The sequence below is a fragment of the Nipponia nippon genome, unplaced genomic scaffold, assembly GCF_047370975.1.
Source record: "Nipponia nippon isolate SJK-2023a ecotype South Korea unplaced genomic scaffold, ASM4737097v1 scaffold_6, whole genome shotgun sequence".
Lineage (NCBI taxonomy): Eukaryota > Metazoa > Chordata > Aves > Pelecaniformes > Threskiornithidae > Nipponia > Nipponia nippon.
The window spans coordinates 868,153-886,039 of record NW_028262380.1 but is presented as its reverse complement, the minus strand read 5'-3'; the positions used below and the strand labels follow the sequence as shown (position 1 = coordinate 886,039).

Sequence of the window (17,887 nt, the reverse complement as noted above, 5' to 3'; positions counted from 1 at the left end):
CGCGCCGGACCGCTCCACAGGCGCGCCGCGCCGCTCTCGGCTGCCGTCCCCCCGCAGCCCTCGCCACCAGCTTCAAACCAGCGTTGTGGTTACGGTCACAAAAATCTCAACTTCTTTATAATACAAGCTACCGAGCTGTCTTGAATTAACCTAGCTCAAGGCCCAACAGCAGCATTTCAGCTTCGTTACAGAACCAGCCAAAGCCTACCTAATGTGTGTTAGCAGATTCAGCAGCTCTAAGGAAAGCTCAAAATCAACATTTTTAAGATTTTTCTGGAGACAAGGAGTTTGCCAGTCTCCTCTATTACAAAATAAACAAGGTGTTTGGTTTTTAGACTACCAAAGCAGTCCAGCTGGCAGGTGAAGAGTCACACATCAAAACCATCCGTTTTCTTTCTAATTCCATGTTCCAATAATCTAGATAGCAATATGTCCCAAAGGAGGTTAATGCAATAAATCCTCTCCCCTAATAACAAAAGCCAGGCAGCTGTCGAAGGAACGCAACAGACAGCATCGCTCCTGCATCCCCGAGACGTTTCGGCCGACGGCGAGCATCTCGCCGCGTCGTCGGCGCGCGAAGTTTCGGGTTTGCCGTGTGGCTCTTCACCAGCTGCGGGCGGACTGCCGCCCCCTGCACCGCTGGCCCGAGGCAATCAATAAACTCCTTCCTATTTCACTGCCGGAATCAGATTTTAAGACTTGAGTAATACGGTTTTACTTGCTTTAACCTCTCCTTCCCAGTTTTCTTGGTCCGCTTCTCAGGCTCAGGAGGAACGAGTCGTTTCCTAAGCCTACACCTCTTGTGCCTGAGGTTTTTACTATACAGAGAGGAACTAAAATCACTGATTTTCTGTGTATCAAATACATTTATTATAATTTGTCACTACCAGTTAGATCAGAAATCAACACAAGGGCTTGGATATTTTAAGAGGGCTTTTTACAGCTAACTCGCTAACAGAACACAGAAAGTATCTTGCATTTTCAGTAAATGCTTTTGTTAATCATGGGGACGCTTATGTTCTATAACATCAACGAGATTAAAACAATATACAACATTTAAATAGTTTTGAGTGTGTATAGAGTTAACTAATCCCTTTCCTAACGTTTCTAGAAACTGACGTTTAAAATACTCCGTTTTAAGCAAGATATCTGCCGCTTCTGCAGCTCCTCCGTATCTGCATTACTCAGGTCGCCTCTGCCACGCAAGGAGCTTGAGACGGGAGAAAAGCTTTTCCAAAACATCAGGAGAAAAAGTGCTGTGTCAGCGCTCGGCCGCATCAGCGGAGATGGAAAGAAAACCCGAGACGAGCGGACTGCACCCACGCTTTGGCCAGAACTCTTCTTGTGTGTGGGTTATATATAGCTCTCCCTACGTGGCTCTGCGTTAGACTTCCTTAACCCTTTGCTAATTCCATGCTACAGATGTTGTTCTACATTTTCTCCTCTAGATCCAGCCTGGAAGCCGTTACATCTTTGTGTCTGTGTGCCTATTTCATTGACTCACCTTCATAAAGTTTCGCCCTGTAATTACAGCCTATAAATCACCTGTGCCGGGTAGTTTACCAGGCCTGGCATTAAAAGTGAGAAAAGGCGCTATTTTCCCCAGTTTTAGCCATCATAAACACCAGATGAACACTTCAAATCAATATGCAGCTTCATTTTACATCAAAAGAAAGACGCATTGTAAAATGCAGTAATAAAATACCCCACCTTATAGAATCACAGAATCGTTAAGGTTGGAAAAGACCCTTAAGATCATCAAGTCCAACCGTTAACCCAGCACTGTCAAGGCCACCACTAAACCATGTCCTCGAGCACCACGTCTACCTGTTCTTTAAATACCTCTAGGGATGGAGACTCAACCACTGCCCTGGGCAGCCTGGGCCAGTGCTTGACCACCCTTTCGGTGAAGAAGCTTTTCCTAATATCCAACCTAAACCTCCCCTCTTCACCTTCAGGCCGTTGTTCACGCTCAGTCTCCGTTTTCCCCCAGCATCTCTTGCATTAACTTTGTCAAAAACGTGGGGTTTTTCAGTTTCCTCTGTTTGCTACCAGGCTCTCTCTGTGTGTGGCACTGACTCCAAGCATCTTATTTTCTATTTCCCCTCTAGAAACTACGGGAGGTTCCTTACCTTTTGACTCGGACATCGCAGTAATTTCTTCTTCTGGACTCATATCTCCTAGAATTTCCATTTCTTCTGGTCCTGCAACAGCAACAATATCCTCCTCTTCTGGTCCTGCAATGGCAGCAATTTCTTCTTCTTCTGGTCCTGCAACGGCAACAATATCTTCGTCGTCTTCATCCTCGTTCAGATTTTTCCCTGGGAAAGTATTTTCTTCTTCCTCATCCTCCTCTCCAACTTCATCTACTGTAACAAAGTTTAGTTCCTCTTTCAGGCGATCGAAATCAGCCAGAAAATCATCTTCATCGTCGTTAACTTCATCCAAAGTCACTAGAGGGTTATCTTCGTTGTCCTCTTGTATTTCATCTACCGTCACCAAAGCACTGGGATCATCAGGCACCTGAGAGGACGCACCGTCTCCAGGATCCTCAGCAGCCACTTTATCGTCCTCCTTCTCTTTCAGCACATCCTCAATATTCAGGTCCGCAGGCTCGTTCAGAGGCAGCTCTTCCACCTCGCCGATTTCATCCACAGTTACCAAGGGTTCGGCTTTCAAATCCTGCTCCTCAAAAACCGACCTAGGGATGTCTTTGTGAGAGCCAAGGTCCTCCTGTTCAGATATCTCATCCAAAGTAACAAGCGACTGTGGATCCTTTACCGCTTCTGACAGAAGTTCTTCCTCTTCCATCACTTCATCCACGACAACCAGGCCCTGCGGGTCACTGAGCGCTTCTAAATTAGCAACTCCCATCAGCTGTGCGGCCACATCCTCCTCCTCACCGATTTCATCCAACGTGACAAAAGAGAGTTCGCTTTCGGCAATGCGCGCGATGGAGCTTTTCCCTTTCCTCCTCTTCGAACTCGGCTCAGAAGAGGAGTTGGTTTTAGCACCATCCTTTCTCTTTCCCCTCGGTGGATTTCGCCGCGTTTTAACGGGAGACTCGATTTCCTCTATGACCTCATCCACAGTAACAAATTCATCCAGGTTAAATGGAAACAGCTCTTCTTCCTAGGAAGTGTAAAAATGTGAAGATAACCAAGTTTAACACAAACACCTCCATCCACAGGGTGTCTACTGAAAAATACCTGCATGCTGACCCTGGCTGAAGGGGATAAAAAAAAAAAATGCAACTTAAGGGTAGAAAACAATTTTCAGGCCTTCAGTCTCATGTGGAAGAGTTTTCATTATCAGCATTTGTGTTAAGTAAGCAGATTCAATTCAGACACCCAAAGCATTTTTCAAAAACACAGCGGACGAACAGACAAAACCTGTGTCTATGAAAAGAACTGGGCCGATGCCCTGAATACTCATGCATATTTTTGCCCTCACTTGCAGGAAGACTAGCGAAACTCCGCGGTACCCTTCCAAAACGCTATCATCTCGTGTCAGTATCTCATTCCCTTCCCTAAGCACATGCTGTTGGCCGCTGCTACAAAACAGGAGACGACATTAGATGGTTCGATCCAGCAAAGTCACTCTGCGTCCTGATGACTACTCACTGTTTTATCTTGCCTCTTTGGTTTCCATCTCCTAACAAAGACCTCGGTTTCAGAGAGGCTCTCCGACGGCCCTACGCTCCGGCCCGGGAAAGGGCTCCAGCACTGAACCTCAGTCGGTGGCATGCTCTTACTGGAGCACGTCTTGCACCTGAAACTGCTCCTACCCTGCGGTTTGACCACGCCAGCTTCCATCAGGGCTCACACAATTTCTTCTAGGACATGTATTCTAGAAAGAATTAACAGCAATTTAATGCTGTATGTAGCTGAGAACATCTGGAGGAGGATTATGTATACATGTTAAATTTAATAAAAGAGTGAATTAACCCGAATTGCTTTTAGGTTCTATGAAAAGACGGCAGTCGTGTTTTTGGAACAGAGCATTAGACTTTGTTCACTGTAAAAGAGCTATGCATTTATAATCAGGATGGCAGGATAAGGTGGATAAGATGGGTACACTTAAGTCAATTCATAAATTAATTTTAGACATTAAAACACATCCAAATATCCATTGCACCCCAAATTACGCATTCAATTTCTTCAATGAATGATTCTGAAATTATTTTTTTTTTTTTTTGGCAACAGATTCCACCCTGCCGTCACATACTGGTCGGTATCCAACACAAGAGTGAAAATACCCTTGTCAACACAGCCCTTTAAGGCCAAGGCCAGATGAACCTTCCTCTGTCAGAGAGCAAGACTGCAGCTAAGAAATACTAAAAACGGTCCTCCAGCAGAAAGAGTAATCTGAAATTCAAAGGCTACATGCTTTTTCCTCCCTTTCTTTTTAAAAAAGCTAGCAAATACTAGGAATAATGCGTGCCTCCACCCACATTCTGATGCAGAAGCTTGAGGAATATTTAAGGCAAGGTGGGCACAGTGAAGAAAAAGAAAGAAAATATCTGGTTACAGTTCAACTGAAATCAGACGTTACTGTATTTTTTCTTCCGTGAAAAGCAGAACACAGATCTTGGTGCTTATCAGCTGTCTAACAGCGAAGACTAAAGCAGGAAGAATTAATTGACATTACAAAGCCTTTTTTCAAAGGGTGCAGAATTTCCTCTTGGGGATTAACGAACACATCTGGAACATCAGATATGAAAGTGTCCTCTACTGCCATCAGCACCATCAACTTCACAAACACACCGTGCTGGTGATGCGAGTAGTTTACGTGGATTAAGATTACCAAAAGGATTCAGGTCTCTGCCTCAGAAATCCCTTTTCCATAGGGACCCACTACTTACCCGAGAGATCTTCGATTTGATCCTGTAATGCTACTTCTATAAACTCATCATATGGATTTTTATTACCTTCTTTCTGCCTTTCTTTCCCAAAGCCCCAGCTGTCTAACGGGGAGAGGGTGTATCTCTTTTCACCTTCCTGTAAAAACGCAGACTCTTCAGCAGTTGAGCCTACAGGCTCCCAAGCTCCCCTGCACCAAAAACGTACAGAAATCCTCGCTCTGCAGGACCCGCCGGAAATATCTTTGCATGGAAGACGTACCAGGGATGGAGATGCTCCGATTACCTCCTGTTGTACAAAATCATTTATGAAGAGCTAGAAGACCTCAGCCTTCCTTTCGCTTCTCACAAGTGTGGTGAGGAACAAAGATCTCCTGCGGGCAACTGGAGAGCCAATCAATTAATTCTCTCTCTCTCAAACAAATGATATCCGAGACCAAAAAACACCTCCTCTTAACACTAGCTTCCTGAATTAAGTTTCTCTTCCAAATGACTTCACTTTACAGCTTTATGCCCACAGGCAGTAACAACGAGCATTGCAAAAAAATTCCCTAGGGAAGGACGCTCAAGCTTCTTAGTACGCGCTCACGCTTTCAAGACAATCCGACGTTAAGTTCGCTTACGGTGACATCCTTACCTCCTTCTGTTTTGCGCTGCTGCTAGTGCCACTTTTTGAAGTTTTAGTATTGCCACCAACGGAAGCCTGCAAAATCAGACAAAAGTTCACATGAAATCAGTTAAGCCAACTAACCTGTCCGCGAGAGAAAGAATAATTTTTAAAAAATCAGCTATTTTTTCCCTTAATGAACTTTTTAAAGTTGTCCAGATTGCTGCTTCTGATCACATGCTTGGCAAGTACAGAACTAAGCCAACCATCAGCGGTAGAGTCCAGGCATACAGTTTCTAGCAACAAGTCACAGGTAACACCTTGCTTAGGAGCCTCTTTTCAGTAACCAGTGTCTGTGCAGGACTTGACAAAGCAAATGTCAGCTCACAAAAGGACAGAAAGCTTATTAATTCCCATTCAGAACTAATCCAAGAACATAAAGTTATGACACTCAATAAAGACTCGCTTCAAAAATACCTTCCTGCAATTTTTTTCCAAGTAGCATTTTCAAACCAGTTACGTACTTGCGTTGCACACGCTGCATCTAAAAGCAACTGGTTGCCCGCCATCTCGCTATTCCAACTTGTCTGTTGGCCCAAACCAGCTGAGTGATTTATGGAAAAGGGAAGGGGAACATAATCTCATTGTCCCATACTCAACATCTGAGAGAAGCATGGAGTTAGTTACTGATCAGGCCTTCCTGCCCTCCTCACCTTATTGCTGCTGTTGTCTTTCTTCATGCTGGATGATCTACTCTCTCCCTCTTGGGCCTGTTTTGAACTAGCCCTAGATTCCACTCGTGAGTCCTTCTCTTGCTGAGATGAATTCCTCCCATTGTCTCCCCTTCCATCAACAACAGAACTTCTGCTCACTTTACATTTGCCGCTGCCATCTCCCAGGCTTGCTCGGCTGCCAGCAGGTCGTGGATGACCCTCTTCTTTTGATGCGATTTTCTTCTCCACCGCTGCTTGGCCTCGGGTCTCCGGCTTCGAGGGAGCTTTCTGCTCCCCTCCTTTACACAGGGAAGGCTCATTTCTCCGTACCGGAACCCTTGACTTTGATATATCCAGAAGAGACACCACTGCCTTTAAAATCGTTTTACCAACAGAGGAAGATTCCTTGACGGATAGAGAGGAGTTTAACGTAACTGCTTCGCGGGTTTCATCAGTTTTTGCTGGTCCTGTTCCTTTATTTTGGTGGGCTTTGATTAAACTTCCCTCGCTGTTCTCACTGACGGCATTTGCAGCACCTTCCATAGCGGCCCCAACCTTGGTCACAGGTTTGTCAAGTTTCTTCTCTGTCTGTGCCCCAGTCTTGACCAAAAGCTTCTCGGGGCTCTCCTCCGCAGCTCTTCCAACGTTGAGCGCAGACTCTTCTGGTTTCATCTCTGTGTCTGCTCCAGCTACATCCAGTTTCTTCTCCACAGCCGCCCCAGTTTGAAGTACAGGTTTCTTCTCTGTTATCGGAATTACAGGCGTTGTGTGTTCGGTTTGCACAGCATCAGAAACGGTATTTTTTTCCGGAGCATCCGACTCGTCGTTTGCTTGCGTGACGACCGACGACACCACCTCCACTGAAGCTGCAGCAGGATCGGGGGGCACCGCTTCAGGGACGGCCCCTGTCGCATCCCCTGCCGCCGGCTTCACGGCACGACGTGACGGCACACCTCCGGCCTCGCCCGCATCGGACAATTCTTCTGGTCGTTCAACGGCAGGAGCAGACAACTCCTCACCTTTCTCTTGAATTTCCTTCTCCGACGCGGATACAACGGCAGATTCAAACAGCTCTGGTTCGGTACGATCTTTAACTGCCTCTTCTTTCTCCACGCTGGAAGGCGGCGGCAGCATCTCTTCCGACTTCGCCTCAGATGATTCCGTAGCAGCGGCTTTGACAGATGCCACAGTAGCTTCAACTCCAGCGCCCACTTTCTCCGCAGACGTTTCTGCCAGTCTCGGAGCAGACTCCCTTACTGCTCTTTCAAGATGGGACTCAGAGGGCTCTATCTGCACTGCTGACATCTCGTCTTTGACATTAGAGATGGAAATGGGTCCTTTCTTTGCCACACTAGGCTCTACTGGAGGATTAGCAGCTGCTGTTTGCACCACTCCTGATCCCTCTGGATATTTTTTCAAGCCAGAGCTAAATGCATTTAAAAAAAACAGAAGAAATCAAACTATGTTGAGAATTCTACAGTTACCAGAAACTTCTTGACGCCAATGGTGGGGATTTCCTGACGCATTAGTGCTTAGCATTTGGAAATCTAGCCTACCAGTGTTAAAATGGTTAAAAATATTGAGGCGAATAGCTGATTAGTTTTATGCTTCTGTTTAATCCACCTCAGTACCGCCAGCCTCTCACACTTCGAATTACGTGACTTGCCAGACCTCTCAAGGTAGCACTCGCTACAGACGGGCCCCGAGACCTCGGCGCTGGCATGAGCTCCTAAAATTTGGATCCCCTGATGCGAGGCAGACTGTGAAAGCGCATACACAGCGAACGTAAAACTCCCGTCTCCCTGTATAAAGGGATTACCAGAGTTTTGTTACGTTTGAAGACAGCAGACTCTGCAGTCGCCAACCTAGAGAACTCTTCCAGTAGCTAGGAGTCTGAAGTTTGCTAATTTGGGGGGGGGGGGGGGGGGTCAGGTTTGGGGGGAGGGAGGGGTTGCTTTGGTTTTAAACTGCGTTGACCTCGCACAAGAGCGGGGAGCACAACACGTGCCCGGAGGCTCCTTTTGGCCAGGCTCTCTTTCCACTGCATCATCCCACTGTCAGCTCCCAGGATAAGAAAGCCCAAGATGGCAGTGCAGAGGATAGCGCTTTTCAGAGAACTTCAGTTACGGTAAGTGCATTATTCTTCTCTGAAAGAAAGAATCCTCTGTAGGTGATCTTGGGAGACACTGAAATTAGAGATGTCTGTGCCTCCTTTCCCACAAAGCTCGAGAAAACGAGCATCCCAACGCCTCCCGCACCTCTGGGTGGAAAGGTGCCCAAACACCGCTGCTGCCAAGCTCGCCAAGTGTCGGGACAAACACAAAAGCAGCAGACACACATAATTCATCAGCGGTTACGCACGATGGAGCAGCCTGCCCTATGGTTTCTCAGAACCATAGATGAGATGGATGTGCATAAAGGGTGCCCGTTTGTATAAACCCTCGTGAAAATGAAAAAGAGCAGAGAAGCTCTTTTGGTAACGCTCCCAGCATGATGCCAGCAAGGAAATGGAAGGCTAGCTCAAATGGAACTCAGCGCTGACGGAAATGTTAAGTCTTGGAGTGGCCAGATGCGAGGGTTAACGAGACGAAGACACAATACGTGGAGCCAACAGAAAGATGAAAACAGGCAAACTCAGTTAACAACTGCGCTGTGCCAGCACAACAAAACTACCCATCTCCAAGGTCTCCTCCGGACCCGAGGGCACCGTCCTCTGCTGCTACAACACGCGAGAGGAGAGAGGAGAAGGGATAGGAATTCCGCTCCAAAATCTTTCACACCACCGATTTAAAATCGGCGTAGATGCAATAGGTCATGACTATGCACCAGATGGACGCTTGCCGCACGCTATGGAGATGCTCCTCCCTAGCAGAGCGACGGGACCGCGACGGCGTGTGCGTGCTCCCCGCCGCGTCCCACAAAGTGCTGGGTACCTCCTCCAGAGCCCGAGCGCTCAGCTCACAGCGATGCGAGTCTTACCAACGAAAAGCAACCTCGCTCACTCCAGCATCAGGCTCGTCTCTAAGGGGCTGCTCAGACCTGTCATCAATTTAAACTTGTTACTTGCAAACGCTTTGGGGTAAGCGGGCCTCAGGAGGGGCTAAGCACTCAGGGCTGATCTGCTTCTCGTGTATCAGTTTCCTCGGTCACAACACAGAAGATATTTTGACTTCGATTAAACATTGTTTGTGTTCCAAAAGCAAAAATGATTTCAGTTAATTTTCTCTTCTATTTGAGCATCCTACAGACCACTGAGATTTACGTCTCGCGTGTCTGTGTAGCAAAACGTTACCTGGATAAGTCAGAGCACAAAGCCCAGAAGTGCAGCTCTGAAAGCCCGGGTTCATCCCTGATGCGTAGAAAGCTTACCTGAATACAAGCTCTAATGCCTTGCTGAACTGTCCCCCACCGCCTCTGCTTATACATTTCTTGCAGGGCATGGAGAAAGGTCAGTGAACGCTGGAACCATACACTAACTACAAAGCTTACAGCAAGCAGCACACAGGTATTATCCTCTGCACAATTCAGATGAGAGAGTCTCTGAATCCTTGGGACTTTACATCTCCTTTCATGCCAACACCCACCCTGTGCCTTCCACAAAGCCCTGACGGTCTCCAAAAGACACCCATAGATTCGAACCGGACTGCGAAGCAGCGGAAGGAGAGCTCTGCATGGGCAGCAACGCGCAGAGATGAAGATGAGCGGGCCTGATGAAGCATCGAGGTGCTTGAAGTAACACTTAAAAGAGCTGTTAGGCATTGGGGAAGAAACAGCACGCAGACCTGCAAGGCAGATCTCCTGCACAGAAGTTAGCGTGGAATACCTGGTGCTCGGTTTCTGCAGAGCACGTCCCTGCGTCAGCTGCGCACGCAGCCGCTGCTGCCCGAGTCGGAGGGGGAAAGGCGAGGAGAGCTCAGCCCTAGAAATGCCAGAACAGGGGCTGTGCCACACGGAGACACAACCTGCTTCCTTAAGGATTAAAAGGAGCAGAGAGTCCTTGATTCTTAACCTGGCCAAGAAAAGCTTCAGCTATTTTAGCTGAAGAAAACAAATCCCAACAGAATGCATCAGCATCCTTGAAAAGAGCTGAGGCATTCCCGTAAGCGCATCGGTCGCCTCACCGCAAGGTCAGATGAGCCGCCTTCTCGGGCTGGGCAACACCGCGCTTCCAGAAGCGTTCCAGAGGCTGTTTCTGAAGATCACCCCATCATCCCGGGCAACCAGGAGGGCAGCCCCTTCTGCTCCCCAGGCTCTGCTACTCCTTCCCTCCCCAGGAACACGGGACAGGGTCTTCCCATATAGAACAATATTTAAGATATTTTTCTGCTTCTTATAAAATGTAACTCAAAAGAATAACTGATCAGGCCACAAAAGCTTACAAGGAGCAAACAGCTGCCTCAGAGGAGAAGGTGCACAGCGTTATCTGGAGGGAAAAAGGTGCGTTTTCCCACCCGCCCAGCAGCCGCAGCGGGATGCTGGGCAGCAGCTGGGATTCATCCGAGCCGCTCCTTTCGATTAATTACCAGCGCTAGCTAGAGCCCGCCGTCTGGAGCCGAACAGGCTACCTGCCCCTCTGCCGCGGGGCGAGCCGGGGACAGCCAGGCACGGAGCGCTCCCAGAAGGGACCGGGGCCCGAGCAGAAGCTTCGCTGAATTAGCAGTGCCTAATTTTACTTTTGAAAGCAAGGCTTTTTGGAAATAGAGTGACAGTCCATGACAGTATAATGGCATTACTTGAAATTAAAATTTAGGAGCATTATTACACAGTTTTGGTTTGGTTGTTTTTGTTTTTTTTTTAATGATAAAACTTATCCAGAAATATGGATTTGAGTCACAGAATGTGTTTTAAGTCATATTTGTTAACAAGAACTCTTATAACGATCTATCCATTTATAAAAACCACATAATCAAGACTCTAAAACCAACAAATAGTTACTCCACAATTAGAAATTTTACTACAAGCAACGTCCGTAAAACAACTTTAAATGGAACGTACCAAAACCAGCATTTCTCATTTCTAGGTTCTGATGTAAATATAGCATCTAAACATTTTTTTTAAATCAGTTCAGGGACCTGTATCACAGCACGAAGGCAATGTTAATAAGTTAAACAAGGAAGTTTCAGTTTATTTTTAGCATTTGGAAACAGAAACAATAGAGCCAGATGCTCTGACAGAGAAAAGCGCCGTAGGATGAAATAAAGCAATCCCTTCATGGTTAAATACAACAAAAAATTGTCTTACCAACATGTATTTCCAAACATACTTTCCAGGACCTGTGGTAAAATCCTGGCCACAATTAGTAAAACAGTAACAACTCAACAAACTACACAGAAAACGGGATTCCACCCCATTTGTCCACGTTCTTTGAAAGCCCCGGATTTCAAAGAGATCACAAACGTTACAGCTCTCCAGCGGCACGCCGCACGTCCCGCAGACACGGACCACACAGCAGCCCGAAGGCAGGCACAGCGGGTAACAGCGGATGGAGCTCACGGCGCGCCCTTTCGTCAAGCTTAGTTAGGGAGATGGCTCAGCAATCTGCCCCGTCGCGGATACGCATTCCACGAACAACACAGATAAATTTAAAAAAACCTTAAATACGTGAAAGGCATACCTTCCTTTGCTCGGTTCCTCCTTCTTCACTTCTTTTTTCACAACTTCAGCCTGAAAGGCAAAGATCAGGGTTCAGTATCGATGACTTCCAGAAGCATCGGCACAGAATTTGCATAACCCAGCTAATTAATAACACCACGAACCCAGGTTTAGGCATGCATCACCTGAAAGATCAAATGACAGCCAACTGTTCTAAAACCGTTCCCCACAGGACACGTATTTCCTAAGATGACAAATAAAAGTGCGTGGCAGCGGAACAGATTTTACTAGAAGTTGGCCAGACAGAAGACGTGGCACACCACTCGTTTGTTCGTCTCGCCTTCAGAGCCGTCGTGGTTTTGAGCAGAATTAGCTTTTAGGCTGTGGTACGTTTGAGGGAGAGGGATGTTAAACGCACCTTTTCCCGGAGAGCACCTCCTTTCTGTACCGGTGCGGGTGCCGACGGCCGCGGCGCTCGGGCTGAACGCAGCCAGCCCGACAGGTAAGGGTTACACAGCACACGGCACACCTTTTCTAAAGGCAAATTACATTCCAAGACAAGCAATTATCTACAGTTTCCATCCCTTAAAACCTGCTAATGTAGCATTTGTTTCTTGTAGGGTGACTATACCTTTCTGCCTCCTGTTATGTAGAATAAACTTGTCGAATAAATGTGAAATAATGTCTTCTGGAAAAAAGACACCCACACACGATGCAAGCTCTGCAGCTCTCACCGTGAGTGGCCTAGGTCCAAGCAATCAAAAAAAACCCTTTAAAAACTCAGTGTTGAAATCTCCCTCTCTTTTCTGAAGGCATTCGACAAACTAATTTGAAGACTATCACTATTAGAAAGAACATGAGATAAATTCAGTGCACACAGAATTCACGTTAATCTTTTATTTATGCACATAATTCCAAAAGCCTTCAGTTTTCCCTTTCTAAAAACATCCATTCCAGAGATAAGTGCCAAAAGTAATCTGAACATGTTATAATGAATTAAAAATGATTTGGGTTTTCCTTCAGACTAGCTTCTGAATGAAAGGCTTCCAGAGAAAATAGCTTACGGCAAACGGAGCTACGCGCTTAGTGTTCCTACGGCACCCAGGCGTAGAACCCTGGTTCTGGCACCACAACCGGGACGATGGAGAAGAGAGAACAGACCCAAAACGCAGTGAAGAAGAACGGATGGAAGAACTCCGTTTTCCCACCTATCAGCGTGACCAGGCATTTCTCTCTCCATCTTGGATACACTCCTAAGCTTTATTTTTATCTGTATCTCCAGAGTACAGATTTATTTTAACATTTGTGCAAAAGCCGACAGCCGCGTTGACCAAGACTGGAAGGACACCGGCTGCAGCCACGCTCCAGGATCCTGCGCTCCAGTTGCACATCCTCCTGCACTGTTACGGGAGCTTCCCCCCGCTTCTGTTATTTCAGCAGTATTCAACAGACACCATCAGCAAAATTACGGACACAAAACTATAATGCGACTAAGCGAGCACTTCCATTACTGCTGTTACTGTGCCACTGGCACCAGTTACTGCTATCTGGCTGGCCAGCCTCTCTAAATCAGACAAGCACCCTGTATCACCCAAAGGGCGCAGCTGGAAAGAAATATTATTTTGAAAACAGAGTGTGAATGCCATTCTTTGTTGGCATTGAACTCTGCTCTGATGAAACATTTATAGCGACAAAGGCACGTTATTCTCTTGCTACACAAGATATAGGGAACAGCTATAAAAAGCGGATTTGCATCACAAAGTGCTCCCACAACGCATCCTGGACAGACATTCCTTAGCTTGAGCACTTTAATGAATGAGATTTTGCTATTTTCAGTGCTAACCTTATTACTTACATTTTCTAGACTTGAGAAAAAGCTCATAAGCCGAAGATCTGGTTATCTTCTTCAGCTACAAACTTAGTCTAATAAAAGATATTACTCTTAAATGCATCTGACATCAACAAACGCAATTATAATTTATGTTCTTTAAAACGATCTGAAGCTCACTATACAAACTGAAATACAAAATAAAGTGGCTTGGAAGAAGCGCCTATTTCGTCCTATACAAAGAGAGTCAGCGATGGGGAGAATCGGCCCTGCAACGGGACAGAGCAGAGAGAGAAAAACTCTTGGAACATCGAATCCAGGCTCTTGCATCTGGGAGAGGAGAAAAGAGCACCCTACGCACCCGCGCTCACCAGGGTTTAGCTATCGGCACCTCGCCTGCAGCGGGTCCCCACCCCACATCAGAAGTTCACCTTACATACGGAAAGTTAAACCGGTTCTCTGAATCAAATACGTAATTACGAAGCATTTTCAGCATTGTTATATTGACTCTAGGCTGGTTGAAACCTAACGGGAGGGTCGCTCCTAACAAACAAACCACGGCCCTTCGGCCACGGACAAAGGCCCAGAACCACGGGGTGGGAAGAGCTGGGAGGGCAGGCTGACCACCGCACCTCTGCCGACATTTCAAAGGTAAAAAAGAAAGGTAAAAACCTACCTGATTTTACACAGGCTAGGCTCTGCACCTGCCCAGGAACCGCTGATTTACTTGGATAGGGGCACGATGAATCCGCTCGAAAAACACGTGTGCCCAGATCACATCTGGTTGTGCATCGTTGTACGTCCTAAACCATCGCAGATGCAACTCGACAACTATCGCGGGAGAGCCCTACCAGAAACGTACACCTAAAACCTCTGCTGACACAGTAAGTCTTTAAAACCTGAAATCCTCAACACAGTACAGCTGCCCTACAGACTTTGTAAATAAGGATGCTTTTCAAAAAAGCAGACGAAATCGACAATACAATAGAGAACAAACTACAGCGCAAGCCAACGATCAGTACGCAACCTGTTCTTTTATAAAAAAAAAAAAAAAGCTGAAATTCATCGTGATGCTCAGCGCAAATAATACCGACCGCGTTCTCAGCATGGTAAGCAGAAGTATGCGTCTGGGTGGCTTTTCTCCCTCCCTGTTGAAGCAATGGACTGCTGCCCTTGTTATCTTTGGGCAACTGAAGTTAAAAAACTTTCCCCTGTGATGAATAGAAGTGAAGGGAAAAAAAAACCTTAAGATGCCCTGCCCCTGCAGGCACATCCTCTTGTTGGAATGGCATCCCAAAGTCCCGCCACTGACAAGGAACTACAACACGCAGGGAATGAGCGCTCCAAGAATGGAACGCACATGGATAATCATTAAAAAAGAAAAAAATCTGCAAAAAAAACCAACAAAACCCCAAAAAACCCTAATACACATTTTGGTCTCAATCTCGACCATATACACTTCGCATCGAACTGGTTAGCTGGCCCCTGTTCTCTCAGTTATGTACGAACTTTGACGAACAAACCTGGCTGGAATTCAGAGGAATAAAAGCCAACCTGCATCTCCCGACAATAAAGAGTTTGGAAGATGTGGCAAGAGATGGAGAGTCGCTCACCGGACAAATATTGGAATTATTTTGTTGGGTCAGGACATGAGAAAGGAACTGAAAAAGGAGAAGGCGAGGGCGTGCAGAACCAGCCAAATAAAAAAATCCTCGTGTTTGAGTGCTGAGTCAACAGCACTTTACCTCCGGGCTGTGAGAGGGGCCGCGGTGGACTCGCCTTCCCCACTTTGGAAGCCAGAACACTATTGGCATGCGGCTAACGTTCGCGTTTCTTGCTTAAAGCTCTTTATCTATCCAATGCAACATGCACTAAGCTCCCTCCTCTCTGGCGTTCAGCGGTGCAGCTTGCCGTTCCTTCAGCAAATCCCCAGAAGCCAACTGGGAGCTGCTCCATACCGAGGTCATTTGTAAGAGAGAAGGTGGAAGCAGCTGTGGGCACACAGACCAGTGCTGACAGGGCAACTGAGTCTGGACCAGGAGGACTGAAGCAGATGAACTGCTAAAGATGAATCAAACTAGATGAGAAAAAACCTCTACTAATTTCAATTATCAATCCTTTTCTAACCAGTACTAAACAGCTGCTTTCCTCCTTTCTTCCTTTTTCCCTTCACCTTTCATTAAGGAATACTTTCACCGGTGGAGATGAAAGAGATTCTATGTATGTTTGTAAAATAGAGAAAGATACAAAAGAAAAGCAAACAGCAACACATACTTTCACACCTATGCCACATCCCAGAACGCAGACCGATCCAGTTCTCATCCACGATGACAGCAAACAGTGAAGGAAACACTGATGTTGTCACCATGAGCTGCCCTTCGTGGAAAGGTGGTTCTACTCCAGAAAAATAACGTATTCTTGAAAAGAAGACGTCTTACCTCGGCAGCCTCTCCGCTGGGTGACAGCGTACAGGTCAACGTATGCTCACCCATGTTGTAGGGGTACTGCTTCAGGAAGCTGTACATCGACCTGGCTGACTTGGGGCTATCCAGCTGCAGAATCGCCTATGAGAAAACAAGCACAAGCTTCGAATAACTGTCACTTTATCTTGCTTCACTACTGCAGAACAAGTTTAATAAATTAAGCTGGTGCAGCACGGGATATCTAGTATTTCTGAAGGGTCTCAACACCTTCATTTTAAATTAGCCATAAGCACCATGTTTTTGTTAAATCCTATGATCTTGCATAGGGAGAACAGTGCGAGGCTGAAGGAGGAAATCTCTCCCGGTTGGAATTATCTTTAGAACTAAATAAAGAACTCCATCGCACAACAGCGGAGCCTGGAGCTCCCCTACCCACGTGTCCCACCTCCCGGCTACAGAAAAATACCACCTTTTTCTTAAAAGCATCTTCACCCGTTTTACGGTTTATTAGCAGCTGGACACTTAAAATACCTCATAATAATGGGAGCACAACCGCATTTTAATCATTAAAATATACATGTACACATGGTGACTTAAATCTAGTTCATAAAATAAAAATCCCACGTTAAGTGCAAAAACAGCAACATTTAAAAAAATCAAAACCTAAAAAACTGAAAATCAAGTCACTACATTTTGAAGTGTCCCAAAGCAAAAAGTAATCGCAGCAATTCTGACATTTGCACTGCTCATACCAACACAGGTTTTTTCCCCCCAAGTCTCCTACAAAACGGGAACTTATTGTCCCCCACTTACACCTCTACTGTCAAAGGTCAATAATTTTCCCAGCCAGGTGGGAAGCTTTACTTTCAGTGCTCACCAAACTCTTCTTGTATCGGTCAGGCTAGGTAACAGCCAAAAGTTTGGTCAGGTTCGCGTTTTTTTTTTTTTTCTTTCCCACTGTCCCTAAGAAATAAGACGAACTATTTTCTTGTTCAGGATGAGCGGGAGAGAGTCAGAAAGTTTGATCTCTCATTAGCAGAACATTCTTGGTACTGGGAGAGGAAAAAAATGGGGGTTTTATTTTTGTTTCCCTAACGTGGTACTTTGCACCATAGAAAAAAAACCTACTTACCTTGTTTTTATTCTTCAGTACGACATAATGATCTACTTTTCCAAACCGAAGTCCCACACAAACTACTTCAAGTTCTCTGTAGCCATCATCTGGCAAGTTCCCGAGATGCACAAACTGGCTCTGTATCGTTTCAGTATTTACCTGAAGAAAAGCGATGACCAAACTTGCTTTAACTTTGTAACACGCTCTATTAGCGACTACTGACCTAGGTTAGAAAAGCCCCACAGAAAGCTGCTGTATCACTCAGGTCTTACCAAAAACCAGCATTCACACGTATCCGTCTTACCAAAAAATAGCGTTCACACGCATTCAACGTTCACATTTTCACATTCACAGCAGATTTTCCAGTTTTCTATGCAGTACATCAAAAGAACCAGCTATACTTCCCAGTAAAGAATAACAAACGTAAAAGGATCAAGCTGAGCGTTTTAATTTTTTTTTTTTTGACTAGTAAGTCTCTTTAAGAACACTGCAAAATACAGCTGAAGTTTAAATAAAACTTGGTATTTTCAAAAGCAGACACTATCTAGTCAGATTATGAATTGGTCAAGGCACAGAAACCTATCCGAAAGGCTCCAATCCTGGTTTTTAAGTTGGCGTTTGGTTTGATCAGTCTGTAATAACAGGAAGATCCTTGGTCAAATATCATTTCTTGTGTTTCTCAGTTTCCAAGCGGAGTTATCGCCACCGCCGCGGGACGGGCTCTGAAGCAGACCGTGAGCCTCTCCCGA

At 46.0% G+C, this 17,887-nt stretch overlaps 1 protein-coding gene across 12 annotated transcripts in view; it reads right to left on the bottom strand.

Moving 5' to 3' along the window:
- The window catches only part of ZNF638 (zinc finger protein 638), a 64,520-nt gene that overhangs the window by 2,419 nt on the left and 44,214 nt on the right, over window positions 1-17,887 (bottom strand). For 10 of the 12 annotated variants that reach the window (XM_087736066.1, XM_087736063.1, XM_087736061.1 and 7 more), the window contains 6 exons: window positions 17,157-17,297; window positions 16,040-16,165; window positions 11,796-11,845; window positions 6,182-7,607; window positions 5,499-5,564; window positions 2,133-3,132 (listed from right to left, as the gene is read on the bottom strand). In XM_087736066.1, the coding sequence (XP_087592192.1) occupies window positions 2,133-3,132; window positions 5,499-5,564; window positions 6,182-7,607; window positions 11,796-11,845; window positions 16,040-16,165; window positions 17,157-17,297 (2,809 nt within the window). The other 2 variants (XM_087736072.1, XM_087736071.1) reach the window with 2 other exon arrangements.